We start from the raw sequence: 18,972 nt of genomic DNA on the forward strand, positions 1-18,972 counted from the left end.
CATGTTTCCTTGCGTTTTCTGTTTAGATAATTTGTCCATTGGTGTAAGGGGGTACTAATGTCCACTACTATCATTGCGTTATTATCAACTAGTTCCTTTATTTTATTATTTTTTATTAACATATAATGTATTATTTGTCTCAGAAGTACAAGTCTGTGATTCATCAATCTTACACAATTCATAACACTCACCATAGCACATACCCTCCCCGATGCCCATCACCCAGCCACCCCATCCCTCCCACCCTCTCCCTCCAGCAACCCTCAGTTTGTTTCTTGAGATTAAGAGTCTCTTATGGTTTGTCTCCCTCTCTCGTTTCATCTTGTTTCATTTTTCCCTCCCTTCCCCTATGATCCTCTGTCTTGTTCTTTAATTCCTTAGATCAGAGAGATCATTTATTTGTCTTTCTTGACTTATTTCGCTTAGCATAATACCCTCTAGGTACATCCACATCATTGCAAATGGCAAGATTTCATTTTTTCCCCTGATGGATGCATAATATTCAATTGTAGGTGTGTGTATATATATATACACACATATAAGTATATATATATATATACACACACACACACCACATCTTCTTTATCCATTCATCTCTTGATGGACATCTAGGCTCTTTCCATAGTTCAGCTATTGTGGACATTTCTTCTATAAGCATTGGGAACAAGTGTCCCATTGGATCACTACCTTTGTATCTTTAGTGTAAATACCAGTAGTGCGATTGCTGGGTTGTAGGGTAATTCTATTTTTGATTTATTGAGAAATCTCCATACTGTTTTCCAGAGTGGCTGCACCACCTTACATTCCCACCAACAGCATAAGAGGGTTCCCTTTCTCTACATCCTCGCCAACACCTGTCATTTCTTGAGTGGTTAATTTTAGCCATTCTGACCTGTGTGAGGTGTTATCTCACTATGGTTCGATTTGTAATTCCCTGATGCTGAGTGATGTGGAGCACTTTTCGTGTGTCTGTTGGCCATTTGGATGTCTTCTCTGCAGAAATGTGTTTATGTCTTCTGCCCATTTCCTGACTGGATTATTTGATCTTTGGGTGTTGAGTTTGGTAAGTTCTTTATAGATTTGGGGTATTAGTCCTTTATCTGATATGTCATTTACAAATATCTTCTCCATTCTGTCAGTTGTCTTTTGGTTTTGTTGACTGTTTCCTTTGCTGTGCAAAAGCTTTTGATCTTGATGAAGTCCCAATAGTTCATTTTTGCCATTGCTTCCCTTGCCTTTGGTGATGTTTCTAGGAAGAAGTTGCTGCAGCTTAGGTCAAAGAGGTTGCTGCCTGTGTTTTTCCTCAAAGATTGTGATGGATTCCTTTCTCCAACTGAGGTCTTTCATCCATTCTATTTTTGTGTGTGGTGTAAGGAAATGTTCCAGTTTCATTCTCTGCATGTGTATGTCCAATTTTCCCAAAACCATTTGTTGAAGAGACTGTCTTTTTTTACACTGGACATTCTTTCCTGCTTTGATGAAGACTAGTTAACCCTAGGGTTGAGGGTCTATTTCTGGGCTCTATTTTGTTCCACTGAACTATGTGTCTGTTTTGTGCCAGTACCATACTGTCTTGATGTTTACAGCTTTGTAATAGAGCTTGAATTATGGAATTCTGATACTGCCAACTTTGGTTTTCTTTTTCAACATTCCTTTAGCTCTTAGGGGTCTTTTCTAGTTCCATACACATTTTAGGATTATTTGTTTCATTTCTTTGAAAAAAGTTGATGGTATTTTGATAGGGACTGCATTAAATGTGTAGATTGTTTCTAGGTAGCATAGCCATTCTCACAATATTTTTCTTCTAATCCAGAGCATGGAATGTTTTTCCACTTCTTTGAGTCTTCCTCAATTTCCTTCATGAGTATTCTATAGTTTTCTGAGTACAGATTCTTTGCCTCTTTGGTTAGATTTCTTCTTAGATATCTCATGTTTTTGGACACGGTTGTAAATGGGATTGACTCCTTAATTTCTCTTTGTTCTGTCTTGTTGTTGATCTATAGAAATGCTACTGATTTGGGGTGCCTGGGTGGCTCACTGTTTAAAGCCTCTGCCTTTGGCTCAGTCATGATCCCATGGTCCTGGGATCGAGCCCTGCATCGGGCTCTCCACTCAGCAGGGAGCTACTTCCTCCAATCTCTCTCTCTCTGCCTGCCTCTCTGCCTACTTGTCTGTCAAATAAATAAATAAAATTTAAAAAAAAGAAATAATACTGATTTATGTACATTGATTTTATATCCTGACAATTTACTGAATTCCTGAGCGAGTTCTAGCAGTTTTGGAGAGGAGTTTTTGTGTTTCCACATGAAGTGTCATATCATCTGCAAGTAGTGAGGGTTTGACTTATTCTTTGCTGATTCAGATGCTTTTCCTTTTTGTTGTCTGATTGCTGAGGCTAGGACTTCTCTCTAGTACTATATTGAATAGTGGTGATAGGGGACATCTCTGCCATATTCCTGACCTTAGGGGAAAAGCTCCTGGTTTTCCCCATTGAAAAGGATATTCCCTGTGAGTTTTTCATTGATAGCTTTGATGATATTGAGGTATGTACCCTCTATCCCTCCACTTTGAAAAGTTTTGATCAAGAAAAGATGCTGTACTTTGTTGAATGCTTTTTCAGCATCTACTGAGAGTACCATATGGTTCCTGTTCTTTCTTTATTAATGTATTGTGTCACATTGATTGATTTGAGGATGTTGAACCAACCTTGCAGCCCAGGAATAAATCCTGCTTGGTTGTGGTGAATAATCCTTTTAATGTATTGTTGGATCCTATTGGCTAGTATTTTGGTGAGAATCTTCACATCTGTGTTCATCAAGGATATTGGTCTGTAATTCTCCTTTTTGATGGGGTCTTTGTCTGGTTTTGGGATCAAGGTAATGCTGGCCTCATAAAATGAGTTTTGAAGTTTTCCTTCCATTTCTATTTTTGGAACAGTTTCAGAAGAATAGGTATTAATTCTTCTTTAAATGTTTGGTAGAATTCTCCTGGAAAGCCATCTGGCCCTGGGCTCTTGTGTTGGGAGATTTTTGATGAGTGCTTCAATCTCCGTACTGGTTTTGGGTCTGTTCAGGTTTTCTGTTCTTCCTGGTTTAGTTTGGTAGTTTAAATGTCTCTACGAATGCATCCATTTCTTCCAGATTGTCCAATTTGCTGGCATAAAGTTGCTTATAATATGTTCTTATAATTGTTTGTATTTTTTGGTGTTGGTTGTGATTGCTCCTCTTTCATTCATGATTTATGTGGGTCCTTTCTCCTTTCTTTTTGCTAAGTCTGGCCAGGGATTATCAATCTTATTAATTCTTTCAAAGAACAGAGCTCCTACTTTTATTGATCTGTTCTACTGTTCTTCTGGTTTCTAGTTCATTGATTTCTGCTCTGGTCTTTATTATTTCTCTTCTACTGCTGGGTTTAGGCTTTATTTGCTGTTCTTTCTTCAGCTGCTTTGGGTGTAAGGTTAGGCTGTGTATTTGAGACCTTTCCTGTTTCTTGAGAAAGATTTGTATTGCTATATACTTTCCTCTTAGGACCACCTTTGTTGCATCCCAAAGATTTTGAGCAGTTGTGTTTTCATGTTCATTGTTTCCATGAATTTTTTTAAATTCTTCTTTAATTCCCTGGTTGACCCATTTATTCTTTAGTAGGATGCTCTTTAGCCTCCATGTATTTGTTTTTTCTAACTTTCCTCTTGTGGTTGAGTTGTAGTTTCAAAGCACTGTGGTCTGGAAATATGCAGGAATAATCCCAATCTGTTGGTACTGGTTGAGACCTGATTTGTGGCCCAGGATATGATCTATTATGGAGAATGTTCCTTGTGCACTAGAGAAGAATGTGTATTCTGTTGCTTTGGGATGGAATGTTATGAATGTATCTTTCATGTCCCTCTGGTCCAGTGTGTCATTTAAAGCCTTTATTTCCTTGTTGATCTTTTGCTTAGATGATCTGTCCATTTTAGTGAGGGGCATGTTAGAGTCCTCTACTACTACTGTATTATTGTTGATGTGTTTCTTTGATTTTGTTATCTATCTATATCTTGGTTTATATAATTGGCTGATCCTATGTTAGGGGCATAGATATTTAAAATTGTTAGATCTTCTTGCCGGACAGTCCCGTTAAGTATGATATAATGTCCTTTCTCATCCTTTTTATAGTCTTTGTTTTAAAATCTAATTTGTCTGATATAAGGATTGCCACCCCAGCTTTCTTTGATGATCATTAACACGGTAAATTATTTTGCACCTCCTCCCTTTAAATCTGGAGGTGTCCTTGGGTATACAATGAGTTTCATGCAGAAGGCATATTGGAGGGTCTTGTTTTTTTTTTTTTTTATCCATTCTTATACCCTGTGTCTTTTGATTGGGGGCATTTAGCCCACTTACATTCAATGTAACTATTGAAAGATATGAATTTAGTGCCATAATATTGCCTCTAAGGTGACAGTTACTGTATATTTTCTCTATTCCTTTCTGGTCTGTGGTACTTTTAAGCTCTCTCTTTGCTTAGAGGACCCTTTTCAATAATTCCTGTAGGGCTGGTTTGGTGTTTGCAAATTCTTTTAGTTTCTGTTTTTCTTGGAAGCTTTTTATTTCTCCTATTTTCAGTGACAGCCTAGCTTAATATAGTGCTCTTGGCTGCATATTTTTCTCATTTAATGCTCTGAATATACCATGCCATTCCTTTCTGGCCTGCCAGGTCTCTGTGGATAGGTCTTCTTCCAATGTAATATTTCTACTGTTGTAGGTACATACCTCTTTTCCTGAGCTGCTTTCAGGATTTTCTCTTTGTCTCTGAAACTTTTAAGTTTTACTATTAGATGATGGGGTGTTGACCTATTTTCATTGATTTTGAGAAGCTTTCTCTGTGCCTCCTGGAGTTTGATGCCTGTTTCCTCCCCCAAATTAGGGAAGTTCTCTGCTATAATTTGCTCCAATGTACCTTCTGCTCCTCTCTCTCTTCTTCTTTTGGGATCCCAATTATTCTAATATCATTTTGTCTTATGGTATCACTTATCTCTTGAATTGTCCCCTCATGATCTAGTAGTTGTTCATCTTTTTCTCAACTTCTTTGTTCTCCATTATTTGTTCTTCTATATCACTAATTCCCTCTTCTGCTTCATTTATCCTAGCAGTAAGAGCCTCCATTTTTTATTGCACCTCATTAACAGCTTTTTTAAAATTTCAACTTCATTAGATTTTAGTTCTTTTATTTCTCCAGAAAGGGATTCTCTAGTTTTCTATGCTATTTTCAAGCCCAGCTAGTATCTTTATAATTGTCATTCTGAACTCTAGTTCTGATATTTACTAATGTCTGTATTGATTAGGTCCCTAGCAGTTGATACTGTCTTTTCGTTTTTTCTGAGGTGAGTTTTTTTTTCATTTTGTCATTTTGTTCAGAGAAGAACAGATGAACGAGAGAACAAAAATGCTAAAAGGGTAAAAACGACACCCAACCTGTGACCAGGGATTTCTATCTCTGGCACATGACCCTGTTTGGAGTCTCCAAACCCAGCAGATTCCTGCAGCATGCTCCTGTGCCGCTCCTCCTGTGGGGAGGAAGGGGAGGCTTTCTGGATCTGCCATTTGTGGAGTCCCTGCTCGAAGAGCAGTGGCCTGACTTTGCCTCAGATCACAGTTTTTGGCAACCCCAAGCTGAGAGGCCACTCCTCGATTCCATTTGCAGCTGGCTTCCCTGCTCTGATACCTGGGAGTGCTGCCACACTCAGGCACCCTGGTATTTCTGTGACCCTGAGGGTCCTGAGACCACACTTTCCCAGTGAGGATTCCACACTGCTTAGCCACTGAAATAAGGTCGCTTTGTGGAGCAGACTTCTAAAACTTCTGATTTTGTGCCCCAGTAATCTGTCAATTGCTGGGAGCTGGCTGATAGAGGCTCTCTCCCCCCACCTCCCCTCCACAGTCTATCTTCCCATATATCACCTCAGATTCACTTCCCTGCATGTCCTACCTTCCAGAAAGTGGTCATGTTTCTGTTCATAGAATTGCTGCTATTTCTCTTTGATCTCCTGCTGAATATGTAGGTGTTCAGAATGGTTTGATCACTATCTAGCAAATTCCTGGGACCAGCTGAAATTTAGGCATCTTACTCTCTGTCTTCTGCTCCTCTCTTTCCTTTATATTTATTATTGTTTTATACATGTCAGTGCTCCCATTTGGGTGCATAAATAATTAAATTTTTATATCTTTTTGTTGGATTGTTCCCTTTATGATTATATACTACTCTTCATTGTGTCTTTTTACAGCCATCATTTTAAAGTCTAGTTTTTCTGATACAAGTATTGCTACTCTTGCATTCTTTTGACATCTGTTTGCATGATAATTGTTTCTTTCCCCTCACTTTCAATCTGCAGATGTCTCTAGGTCTAAAATGAGTCTTGGAGGTAGCATATAGACAGGTCTTGATATTTTATCCATTCTGACATCGTGTGTCTTTTGATTGGAGCATTTAGTCCATTTACATTTTAAAGTAATTATTGATATATATCTATTTAGTACCATATTATTACTTGTTTTGTTATTGTGCCTGCAGATTTCTACTGATCCTTTCTTGTCTTTGTCATTTTGGGTCTCTTTTGCACTCAAAGAGTCCGCTCTAATATTTTTGTAGAGCTGGCTCAGTGGTCATGAACTTCTTCAGTTTTTGTCTGGGAAACTCTAGCTCTCCTTCTTCTCTGAATGATAGCCTTGTGGATAGTGTATTCTTGACTGCAGGTTTTTCCCATTCAGCACTTTGAATAATCCTGCCATTGCCTTCTGGCATCCCGTGTTTCTGCTGAGAAATCTCCACCTAGCCATAGGGGTCTCTCCTTTGTAAGTTAGGGACTACTTCTATTTTGCTGCTTTTAAGACATTTTCTTTAACACTACATTTTGCAAATTGAAGTAAAATGTCTTGGTGTTGGCTTTGTTTTTGTTGATTTTGATGACAGTTTTTTGTGACTTCTGGATATGGATGTCCATTTTCCTTACCCAGCTGAAAACTTCAGCTATTATATCTTCAGAAGTTTTTTGCCCCCTTTTTCTCTCTTCTTCTTTTGGGACTCTCACAATATGAATGCTATTATGTTTGATATAGTCACTGATTCCCTAAGTATGTTCCTGTGTTTCATAATCCCTCTCTTTTTTGTTCAGCATCATTACTTCCTATTATTTTGTCTTCTAGGTCACTAACTCATTCCTCTGCTTTTCCAGCCTGCTGTTTATTGCATCAAGCCTGTTTCCAATCTTGTTATTTGCATTCTTCATCTGATCTTTTTTAATGCTTTTACCTCTGTGGTAAGGGTCTCACTGTTGTCTTCTATTCTTTTTTCAATCCCAGTGAGTACTTAGGATTGTTACTTTAAATTCTCCATCAGGCTTGTTACTTCTATAATTTTGCTTAGATATCTGGCCATGGCCTTATCTTCTTTTTCATTTGGGGTAAATCACCATCTTAGCATTTCATCTAAGTCTCTGCTTCTCTGTGTTAGAAAAGTCAATTATGTCTCCTGCCCCGAAAGTAATTACTTATGAAGAAGAGGTCATATAGTGCCCAGGGTCTGGCACTTCACGGAGTGTCTCTAGTGTGTGCTTCATGTGCTTGCTGTTGTGTTCTGACTGTCTATTCTTCAGGCCAGTCATCTGCAGAGGCTCACCTTGCCTGCTGTAGGCAGTGTTTTGTACCTGGCTGAATATGGAGAGTTTTAAAAGTGTGCCCTGGCCTGCTGTCAAATGAGACCTGACACCAGCTCCACCAGAACTGAGGCCCTGCAGGACTCTCTGGTCTGGAGATGTGGTGTGGGTAGGAGTCTGTGCTGGTCTTCTGTGGGAGAGTCCTGCTGTGCTGGGACTGAGGCAAACCTTATTGGAAGGGCAGTCCTGCCAGAGTGTGGTGGGTGGGGTTTGGTATAAACAAACAAGGTAGCCAGTGTTCCTGCTGAGATGTGGGGGAGGGAAATGGCTCTAGCTATCTCCTTTATTCCTAGGGAGAGAGATGTCTCTGTGAAAGCTGCCTCTCAGGGATGCATTCTGAGTGAATAATTTCTCCCCTGTCAGCCCCCCGCATTTTCAAATTGCTAATTCAGGCTGTTTTCCCCCAGGTTGTTTGCCTGCCTTCTCCTCAGGAGTAGTGCAGTGCCCTCAGGGCCCCATCTTTAAAACTCTAAGCTTTAAGCCTGGTTGCAAAAACACAAAATTTAATCTCTCATTTTCTTAGCCAATGGCTTTGGGGAAATGTTTAAATTATGTGTTCCCTTGTGTGTTCTTCTCTCTGTAGCCCTTCTCTGGGACCATGGCTCTCTTCCCTCTGCAACACCCTGATCTGTTTCTCCCCTAAACCATGTCTTCACACTTCCTATCTTTTATGATGTGGCCTCTTCTGTCCCTGTAGTTGTGGAGATTGGTCTGTGCCCTTTTTGGTCGTTTCTGGGGTATTTAGGATGACGAAATAGTTATCTAGGTGTGTTTTGTGAGATGAGCCTTGGGTCCTCCTACTTTGCCACCATCTTTCTCTCCTACCTATTCCCTCAACTTTTAAAAAGTGTAGATTTATTCATTACAGTCTTGCTTTGTACTAGATATGCATGGGACAAATATGCATTACTACTGATTTGGAAAGAACTATATCAAGAAAACAAAAGCTTAGACATGGCCTGTAGTTAGCTATTTTCTTTGTCTTATATGTTACCTATTTGTTTACATATATGTCTGCCTGGAACCTGTTGTGGCTACACGGATTCAACATAGCCACTGATTCAACATAGCCAATAATAATTGGTGCTAAGTTCATACTGTTCTTCTGTTTTAATTACATGCATGCAAAAGCACAAGAAACAATGAGGGATACACTTAACATTTTAGAAGATCAAGTTTGCTATATCCTCACTAGTGGTGAATTCTCTAAACACAACAAAATATTCAATATTGGCACCACATATTTTATAATGTCAATGCTATTTTAATCAGAGCTCTTAATTTGATTGCATCATGGAGCAGGTGTTTAGGTTTCATAATACTTTGCTTTATAAATGTGAGTTGTAAAAGGACTGCTTTAATGAATATTTTTGAGAAATGAATGATTTTGAGATGAATGAACCAAGCATTATGTTGCAAAGAAACAAATCCTAGCAATTGTAGACATCTAAATTTTCATGCAAAATACCTATTATATGAAAAGTGCATGAAGAATGAAATGAAACTGTTCTTATCCCGTCATAAATGATTCACTTATACTTCTCGATAACCAGGTGTACTGTCAGAGCATAAATTAAGGGCTATACATTGATATTTTATTTAGGTTTTACTATTTCAGTTAATATACTGTACTCTCTATTGAAGCATACTAAATGATAGCGTAACAGCAGGAAAAAGTTAACACACCTCCAAATCATGAACAGCTTACTTCTTTCTAGAATAACATGGTACAAACAATGTAGTTGGGTGCTTAAATACATATATGTTGCATGAATGAACAAGTTACTATACAAATCTTTGATTTTCATCAACTGCCATAACATTTATTCCCCATCAGGACTAACTTTAAAATAAAGCAGATGAAAATATTCCATAGCTTGAAAGAAACAGAGGAATTTGATAAATGTTCTGCATCTTCCTTATACTAGAACAGAAACTTCAGAGTCAGAGGCAAGAGAAAAAAATTACAGTGCTCTGGGTGAAAGCAGAGAACTTCATTCAGTAAGATAACATTAATTTAATATCCTCTATGTGCTAAGGACTCAGCAGGGAACCTAAAAATCTAAGCAAAAAATTATAATGTGATACAAAACATAAGTTGCCTTTCTTCCTATCACTTCCCACTCTGCACCAGCCAAATCAAAATTGTCATATCTCTCTGCACACTTCATATTCTTTCACAATTCTGTCTTACACATGGTATTTCTTCTGCCTAGATAACTTTTCCCCAACTTTCCGTCTGGTGAACATCTACTTATCCTGCAATTCCCAATGCAAATCCCACCTACACTTCCGGGATCCCCACAGTAGTGTTCATCATTCCTTCTGAACTCTCCTGGATCTCTTTAAATCTGTATAACTTTTTAATGACTATTATCTTCTTTACTGGACTGTATACATTTTAAGAGCACCGACTATGGGGCGCACTGGTGGCTCAGTGCATTAAGCCTCTGCCGTTCGGCTCAGGTCATGATCCCAGGTTCCTGGGATCAAGCCTCTCATCAGGCTTTCTGCTCAGTGGGGAGCCGGCTTCCCCTCTCTTTCTGCCTGCCTCTCTGCCTACTTGTGATCTCTATCAAATAAGTAAATAAAATCTTTAAAAAAGGGGCACGGACTATACCTTTTCATCTTGTAATTCCTGTGGTATAGCTGTTTGAGCATGACCGTATAATTGTTCAAAGAAATAAAAACAATAGACATAAGGAATAAAGTAGAAAACCCGTAGAGATATTAAAGTTTTAAAGAGATAATAATTCCCCATTCCCAACAACACACCTCCTGGTCTAGTCAACTCAGCTTGCTGATCAAGGATCTCACCTCCTAATTTTATAATGGTATGTAGAAGTAAATCAGAATTCATTGCTCAGATATCCACTTGATATTCACTGGAAAATATTATTGCATAAAATGGAAGATATCTTTACTTCTAACTTGCTGATGTATAGTCACTAGGAAGTGGTGGAAGAGAGATTTAATATTTGTCCTCTTTGGAGAATATGACCAATTTATTGCTGAATAAGTACAGAAAGAATGAATTTAATGTGTGTGTTTTTTTCCCCCTAGAAAAGGATGCAACACTATGGTGCTTAAACCCAGAACTGTGGAAGAATTAAAACTCAGCATATGAAGAGATGTACCACAGCTCTATGGTGACAACACTGAAATGGTCTAGACCATCTATCTCTCATGCCATCTTCTATGTAAGTTTAGGTCAGCAGAGATTTTTCATGGGCCAGACTCTGCCTGGAGGTTCAGACTATTGTAGTTAGCACTGTAATCATCAATCTTATTTCCTTCTTCAAACTGACAGCTCGAAATCCAGCACATAAGTGGCTTATCTCTGAGGAGTCCTGCTTATGAAACATAACATCCTGAATTCAAACTCTGACACACCCAACTATTTACTGTTATAAAAGAGTGGCAATAGAGCACCTGGGTGGCTCAGTTGGTTAAGCATTCAACTCTTGATTACAGCTCAGGTCATGATCCATGATTGTGAGACCAAGCCCCACATCAGGATCTGTTCTGAGCATAGAGCCCACTTAAGATTCTCTCTCTTCCCCTGCCCCTCCCCACTCTCTCCCTCTCTCAAAAAAAAAAGAAAGATGTGGCAAGTAGAGGACTGCTAGATCATGCACTCATCTCCAAGCCACTTCTGTTGCACCTTCATGGCCACAATGACCCAGATTTGGAGATCAGTAGACAAAAGCAATGAGGTCTCCTACCTTATGTTGAGTACTATGTCTTATACCTGGCATGATTTCTGTGATCTGATTCTGATAAGGGATAGAGCGCAAGTGTGTATTCTAGTCTAAGCTGATTTCTCTGATCTCAGGAGTAGGAAAATAAGAAGATCCCAAACTATCATATGAAAAAACATCTCAAGACTCTTATAATACCACTTTCAAAAAGTATTCAGCATCCACTATTGCCAGGCATCTGTGCTACACACTAGGTATTTAGTAAGCGTCGTGTCTTTTCCCACACAGCTTACAGTCTAGCAGAAGAACAGACATTAAACTGATAAATACACATATAAATATCTAATTAGAAAATGAGATGAGGATTAAAAGAATACAGAAAGGGGCTAACCTCCACCAGTGGTGAGGGAATAATTAGAGAATTTTTTTTTTTTGAGGAAATGACAATTAAGGTTAAGATTGAGATGTGTAAAGGGGAGGTAATAGTCAATCAATGTGGTTTCAGATTGTACTCTTCTTTAGAAAGTGCTTTCAGTCAGGTCTATTTTTATTATTTTTTTAAGATTTTATTTATTCATTTGAGAGCAAGAGAGCACAAGCAGGGAGAGAGGCAGAGGGAGAGGGAGGAGCAGACTCCCTGCTGAGCTGGTTGCCCAACGTTGAGGCTTGATCCCTGGACACTGGGATCATGACCTGAGCAGAATGCAGACATTTAACCATCTAATACGTTTTTTTAAAATAGGTTCCACACTCAACACAGGGGGCTTGAACTCATGACCCTGAGGGCCAAGAGCCGCATCCTCTACCAAGTGATCCAGTCAGTGCCGCACAGTCAGGTTGTTTTTTCCTTGCCTATCCTATTGACTTTTAGCAAAATTTGGTATTACTGATGTTCCTTACTGAAAAAAAAAAAAACCCCACTCCCCCTTGCTTTTGTGACAATGCTTTTGAAGCTGTCTTCACACTTCTCCGCCCACTCTGCAAGCCTCCTCTGTAGTCTCTTCTTCCTTCCCAGCCCCACGGTGGGGCTGAGTCCCTCCCCGGGTGATCTATCTCTCTCACTCCATGGATTCAATCCTTATACCCTGGAGACGCCCAAATCTCTATCTTCAGCTACTTCTCAAGCTCCAAATTTGTATGTTCAACTGTTTGACGAGTATCTCTTTCTGGATAACTCAGAGATGACTCAAATTCAATGAATCTGAAACTCAATTTATATTCCCACCTAAATCTATTCTTGCTACTATTGCCCACCTTCATTATTGCAAAATATCTACACTATCTTTGCAGCTAGAAAACATGGAATCTTTCTCAACCTCTCCTTTATTTCACCTCTCAGATTCACCAGATCTTCTCTATTCCTGTTCATCCTTCGTTTAAGCCCTACTCATAGCCTAAGTAGATTATTTAAAACATTTCTGGAGTGCCTGGATGACTCAGTCAGTTAAGCATCTGCCTTTGGCTCAGGTCATAATCCCAGAGTCCCGGACTGAGCCCTGCATCAGGTTCCCCGCTCAGCAGAGAGTTTGCTTCTCCCTCTGACCCTCTCCCATCCAGTGGTCCTCTCTCTCTCTCTAACTCTCTCTCTCAAATAAATAGATGAAATCTTAAAAAAAAAATAAAACATTTCCGAACTATTCATCTGGTCTTAGATTATACCCACTCCATTCCCTCCTTTTTACTACCATCAGTTATATTTTTAAAACAAGTATTTGATCATTCCTACATGGTTCTCCAATATCCACCCTAGAAAGTATAAATCTCTTATCATGATGTTTAGATACTTTATAGTCTGGTCTATTGGGCCTTTTAAAAGACTAATTTTCTGCCACTGTTTCCCATGTATTTTGTCGTCTAAAATAGCTAACCTTTGTCAAACCCACCAGGCATCCTCTTTACTCTGTGTGCCTATGTAGTGTGTTGTTTTATCTACATAGAATGCCCCTTCCCTCTTGTTTTTCCAAACACATGCTCATCTTCCTCTAGTCTCCTTAAATATCACTTCTTTTGCAATATGAACCCATCTGTCATAGTTAAAGCTAGTTATTTTCTCTTCTGTGCCCCATAATACTTAGTTCATACTTTTATTTTAGTACTTATAATACAGTATTGTGATTATTTGTGTGTCACTCCCTCCCCATAGGCTTTTCAAGACAGCAGGAAATACATCTTACATCTGACACACAAATTCTCGTATATTCACTGACTCTTGAATTATATATAATATTTACTCATTTCTTGTTAATTACCATCATCTTAATAGTTAACTACTTATTGAGTACCTACTGTGTGTCAGGCACTGAATCAGGCACCACACAAATTCCATCTCATTTGCTTTCACAATACCTCCAAGAGCCAACTGTTATTATCTCCACTTTATTTTGAAAAACCAAGGTGGGGCACCTGGGTGGCTCAGTCAGTTAAGTGTCTGACTCTTGATTTCAGCTCAGGTCATGATCTCAGGTTGTGAGTTTGAGCCCTGCATCAGGCTCCATGCTCAGTGGGGAGTTTGCTTCTTTCTCTCTCCTTCAGCCCCCTCCAAAGAAATAAATCTTTAAAAAAAGTTATTAAAATAAATAAACCAAGGTTATGATGAAATTACTTGCCTACAAGTGTCAGTAACGACTGAGCCTAATTTAAATCATAGATTATTATAAGACTGATTTTTTTTTATCTCACTGTAGCTCTAGCCCCCTTACAAATATCTATAAGAATTTAAAACCAATCAAATGTCATCTTAACTAACATGGAAAAAAATCTATGTTCCTTTTGGAATATTTAGTGTATTATCAGAATCTTGCAGGATTATTTTGACATTGATTTCTCTTGTATGTCAACAAAAGTAACCTTATAATATATGATATTCAATTTTTATTGGATATATACATTTAGAACATTCAATAATTTGATTAAGGATGATTTTTCTAAAATAAGATTTGTTAATATTTATGTTACTAAATCAAAACATTTTATTATTTTTTAAAGATTTTATTTATTTATTAACAGACAGAGATCACAAGTAGCAGAGAGGCAGGCAGAGAGAGAGCAGGAAGCAGGTTCCCCGCTGAGCAGAGAGCCTGATGTGGGGCTCGATCCCAGGACCCTTAGATCATGACCTGAGCTGAAGGCAGAGGCTTTAACCCACTGAGCCACCTAGGCCCCCATAAATCAAAACTTCTGGATGGGAATGGACTTTATAACTGATTATATACAATTGCATATCCCAAATGATGCTATGAGAGCTCTAACACAAGTTTCTGAACTAAATGTAATGTCATTGGTTGAGTTATAAACCTCTTTAAGTTTTAATTTGGCACCATATAGTATACCAAATTTAATAAAGGAGGAAAATACCACTTCTAGTTAGAGTTTTTCCTAATTGCATTTAAATTATTTTTAAAAAGAGAAGAAAAAGAAGGAAAAAAACTAAAAGAGGAAAAAAATTTAAACAGAAATAATACAAGTTTTCCTTTCCAATCACTTAATGTCCTTACCAGTGCACACAGAAGGTCAACTGCTTCCAAGATCAATTCCTGATGGCCAATGCGGCTGACCCCCAGATCTTCTAGTTCCTGATGCGTAATACGAAGCAGCTGGTCTCCACTGATCTTCTCCCTCTCGAAGTTCTTAATATACTGCTGCAAACAGTCATCAAGACCTGCAGAAGAAAAATATGGAAGACCAGAATGAAAAAAAAACAGTGGAACCAAACAAACAGAAAAAATAAAATAAAATAAAATAAGCATTAACTCCTACCAAGTCACAAGTTAAGTCTGTTTCAACTCTGAACTAGTTCAATCATCCACTTTTTCTCAACCCATATATGGATTGCAGGAGGCAAAAAACCACTTCATGATATCCTAGTTGTTAGACTCTTATTTGAATTTTCCTCAGCAATTATAGGAAATCTTTACCTCACTTCTCAAGCATTTCTCTTTGCTGGTTATTTCATAAAGTGTGTTAATAAGCAGGTCCTCCCCACTTCTAAACTTACCTACATCTCACTCCTCCTTTCTTCTTTAGCCCCACTGCAGAGGGAGAGTTCTCCTTCCTTCCTGTACAAGACTAATAGATCTTCCTGTGCTCTGGAATCCCACCTCATGCCACCTTAACACACTTCAACAATTAAAAAAATTAAACACTCTCTTTATTTCAACCATTTCTTAGCCACTGACTCCTGTATTCAAACTTCTGCCAGCTTAAAAAACAGAATAAACAAAAAACCTTTCCTTGATTTCTTAGATCTTGTATTCCCCCCCTAGTTTGTTATTCCCTTCAGAGCCAAGTTCCTTACCTTTTTATCCCACCTGCACTGTACTCCCTTATCCACTAACATATAGATTTTACCCAAATTTGAAAGGGAAATCCAGAGTGGATACATTTTTCAGGATTACTGAGGGCACTTTATAAGTGAACAGCCAGGCTACAGATGGGTCAGCTTCAACTACCTATAAAATAACCTGATACAAATGATGAACAAATGGTGAACTGAACTAACAAGATTATTTTTCTCCAGATTTTAAAGTAAGGAGCACCAAGAAAATGAGGCAATTAACAAAAACTGAAAGATCTTAATCTTAAATCAGGCCATAAGTATCTCTCATCCAGACTAAAACTGTTTTATGGGTTTCCTGTTGCGAGTCACTATCCCCTCCAGTTCATCTCTCCCAACATAAAAATTCTGATGTCATTCTTTATCTCAAACTTTTCAGTTTCTTCATATTTATGACAGAATATAATCTGAACTCCTTTATATAGTGTTCAAGGCCCTTCCTGATCTGGACCTTGCCTTCCTATATGACTTATTCCAGACACACTCCATAATCTCCCATTCTATACTACAGACCTCCTTTACAACAATGCCCACTTTGTATTTTATTTTGTTCCCATCTCTGTATGACCAATAAATAGCCTGGAAATTCATTGAAGTTGAAGACTGTGTCTTCTGAATAAAAATCCAGGGCTTAGCACAGTGACTAACACAGAGTAGGGCTCAATAAGTGTAAAATGAACAAATCAGACATGATTTTATGTTATATCACCTGGTCGAGAAAATCAGGAACATTTTAGATAAGAGCTAAATCTAAAAATAAGAGTGGAGGGAAGGAACATTTGGTATGTGGCATTTTGAGGCACTCATGTCTTAACACATTGCAGAGTAAGAGGAGACAGAATGCTATTATTTTGAGTTGATTTTTCTTATGATTCTTCTATGTAAAGGAATGATAAAGGATCTCTTAGAGCACCAGAACCACCAGCATCGTTAGTAAGGTTACAGACCAAGTCACATAATATGTGGCAGAGGAGAAATAAGGGAGAGATCACATTAATTGCTGCCTAATTTAAGATCAATATGCATTACCCCATCATATAGGGAGTATCTTGGCTCCTGTATTTAAAATTTAAAATATATGGCAAATACACAGCTAGGATATTATAATACAATGATAATAATGTCACTTTGTGTCAATATGCATATTTATGAACTATAAAGTGCTTTTATATACAATTTTTTTCCTCCCTGAACTATAAATAATAAATGACCTTATTTTGTTATTTTGACTGAAAGGTCACAATCAAGATCTCAAATCTGTGTATGGAGAAAATATGGTCCAAAAAGCCATCTACAAAAATCACAAAAATGAATACATCATACTATTGGCCTAAAGGCCCGAACTTCATGATTCTGGGATCTATACAGCATACATGTAACAATTAAAACCTCCTCACTCACGCATATACTATTTTATTTAAAGAAGAACTGTCCCATTTTCAAGAATGAGAAGCTCTTTGGTGATTATGACTAGTCTTCAACACTGTAACATTTATTCAATAGATAAAATGGGAACAAATATATACCAGATTTTAAAAGTGGTTATGTACCTCTTTTTAAAAAAGCTTTAATGTGGCATAAAATATTTCTTTACTTTCCACCAAATTTTACCCTAAGTTGACCAATATTCTAAATAATTATAAGTAAATTTTATAAGCTCCACTTACAAATTGCTGTTATTCTCAAGAAAACATACAGAAAATAAATTTTGATCCATACTCTAAAAACCACACAAGTGTACCATGAAGAAAATTGTGCACTTTTGTCGAATGAAACATTAAACTGTATGCATTCTTTGTCTTAAAAAACCACGCCTTAAAACAAGAAGGCTTGAAATCATTACTATGACATGTGTCTCTGACTTTTTCAAAGTGAGTAACACTGCTTTCCACCAACTTCAGGGAAGAGGAATTAACATAATAATGGATCTAGAAAGATGTTCCAAAAATAATGACAGATTACAAAATGATGACAAGATATCTCCAAAGGATGCACAAATTTTCAGTAAATCAACAATATCACAGAAGACAGAGTAAAATAAATTAATCTACTATATGTGGAAGTAGATATAAAAGATGCAAACTACTATATTCAATGTTCAAAATCTTTTTTAAAAAGATTTTATTTATTTGAGAAAGAGATTGAGAGAGCATGCATGAGCGGGGAGGGTTAGAGGGGGAAGGAGAAAGAATCTGAAGCAGACCCTGCACTGAGTGCGGAGCTCAGTGCAGGGCTGGATCCCAGACTGGAAGAACATGACCTGTGCCAAAACCAAGAGTCAAATGCTTAACTGACTGAGCCACCCAGGCACCCTAATGTTCAAAATCTTAAAAACCAACTTAAAATGGTATTAAGAAGAGGACTCTGTCCTTACTCCAGGAAACTTTACTTTATATACCATTTTATACATAATACATGTGCTCTTATCTATAAACAGAACACTCTGATATTTAAAGCAAAAAATAAAAATGTAAGTTCATTTGTTAGAGTTCTGTTGCCACTATTTACTGTGAAGAACAAAGACCAACAAATGAAGATTTGTGAGGACCTCTGTCCCTTCTGCAAAATAAGGTCAGGAGATTAAAAATGAACACATATTAATTCAATATCTATTTTCTGGAGTCAAATACATGAATGATAACTCGAGGCAGAAGGTCTTAATTTTAATGTAGTTTTTTAAAAAGATTTTATTTATTTATTGGACAGAGAGAGAGATCACAAGTAGGCAGAGAGAGAGGAGGAAGCAGGCTCCCTGCTGAGCAGAGAGCCCAATGCGGGGCTCCATCCCAGCACCCTGGGATCATGACCTGAGCCGAAGGCAGAAGCTTAACCCACTGAGCCACCCAGGCGCCCCTAATGTAGTTTTCATTCCCCTTATTTCACTGACACTGCTTTTTTTCCAATGACCAAAATCACACCAGACTCAACTGCCTCATTTACAATCTCATTCTCCCTAAAGCAAGTTATTTCTCTATTTCTGCCACTTTTTTCTAGTCTCAGAACCACCTTAGATAATTCCCCAATTTAATCTCTTATCTTGTCAGTTAGTAAAGAACATAATTTCTTCATTCAAAATAGCTGCTGCTCTGTCCTTTCATTCCTGATCTCATTGTCACCAGCTTACTCATGCTGTACAGCCTGCCCTGATGCCCATCTGCTCCTCTGGGCATCAGTCTGCCTAGTCTATCACTGTCAGATCTCTAAAAACACTCTTCAATCAAGCCATTTCCCAATTCAAAAAATGTCAGAGT

The 18,972-nt window shown here is 38.0% G+C and overlaps 1 protein-coding gene across 5 annotated transcripts in view; it reads right to left on the reverse strand.

The window, feature by feature from the left end:
• The window catches only part of CNKSR2 (connector enhancer of kinase suppressor of Ras 2), a 282,715-nt gene that overhangs the window by 215,871 nt on the left and 47,872 nt on the right, over nt 1-18,972 (reverse strand). For all 5 annotated transcript variants that reach the window (XM_047716254.1, XM_047716253.1, XM_047716252.1 and 2 more), the window contains exon 2: nt 14,883-15,046. In XM_047716254.1, coding sequence (XP_047572210.1) covers nt 14,883-15,046 — 164 coding nt within the window. The remainder of the gene's footprint in view (nt 1-14,882; nt 15,047-18,972) is intronic.

This window comes from Lutra lutra, chromosome X, assembly GCF_902655055.1.
Source record: "Lutra lutra chromosome X, mLutLut1.2, whole genome shotgun sequence".
NCBI classification, from domain to species: Eukaryota; Metazoa; Chordata; class Mammalia; order Carnivora; family Mustelidae; genus Lutra; species Lutra lutra.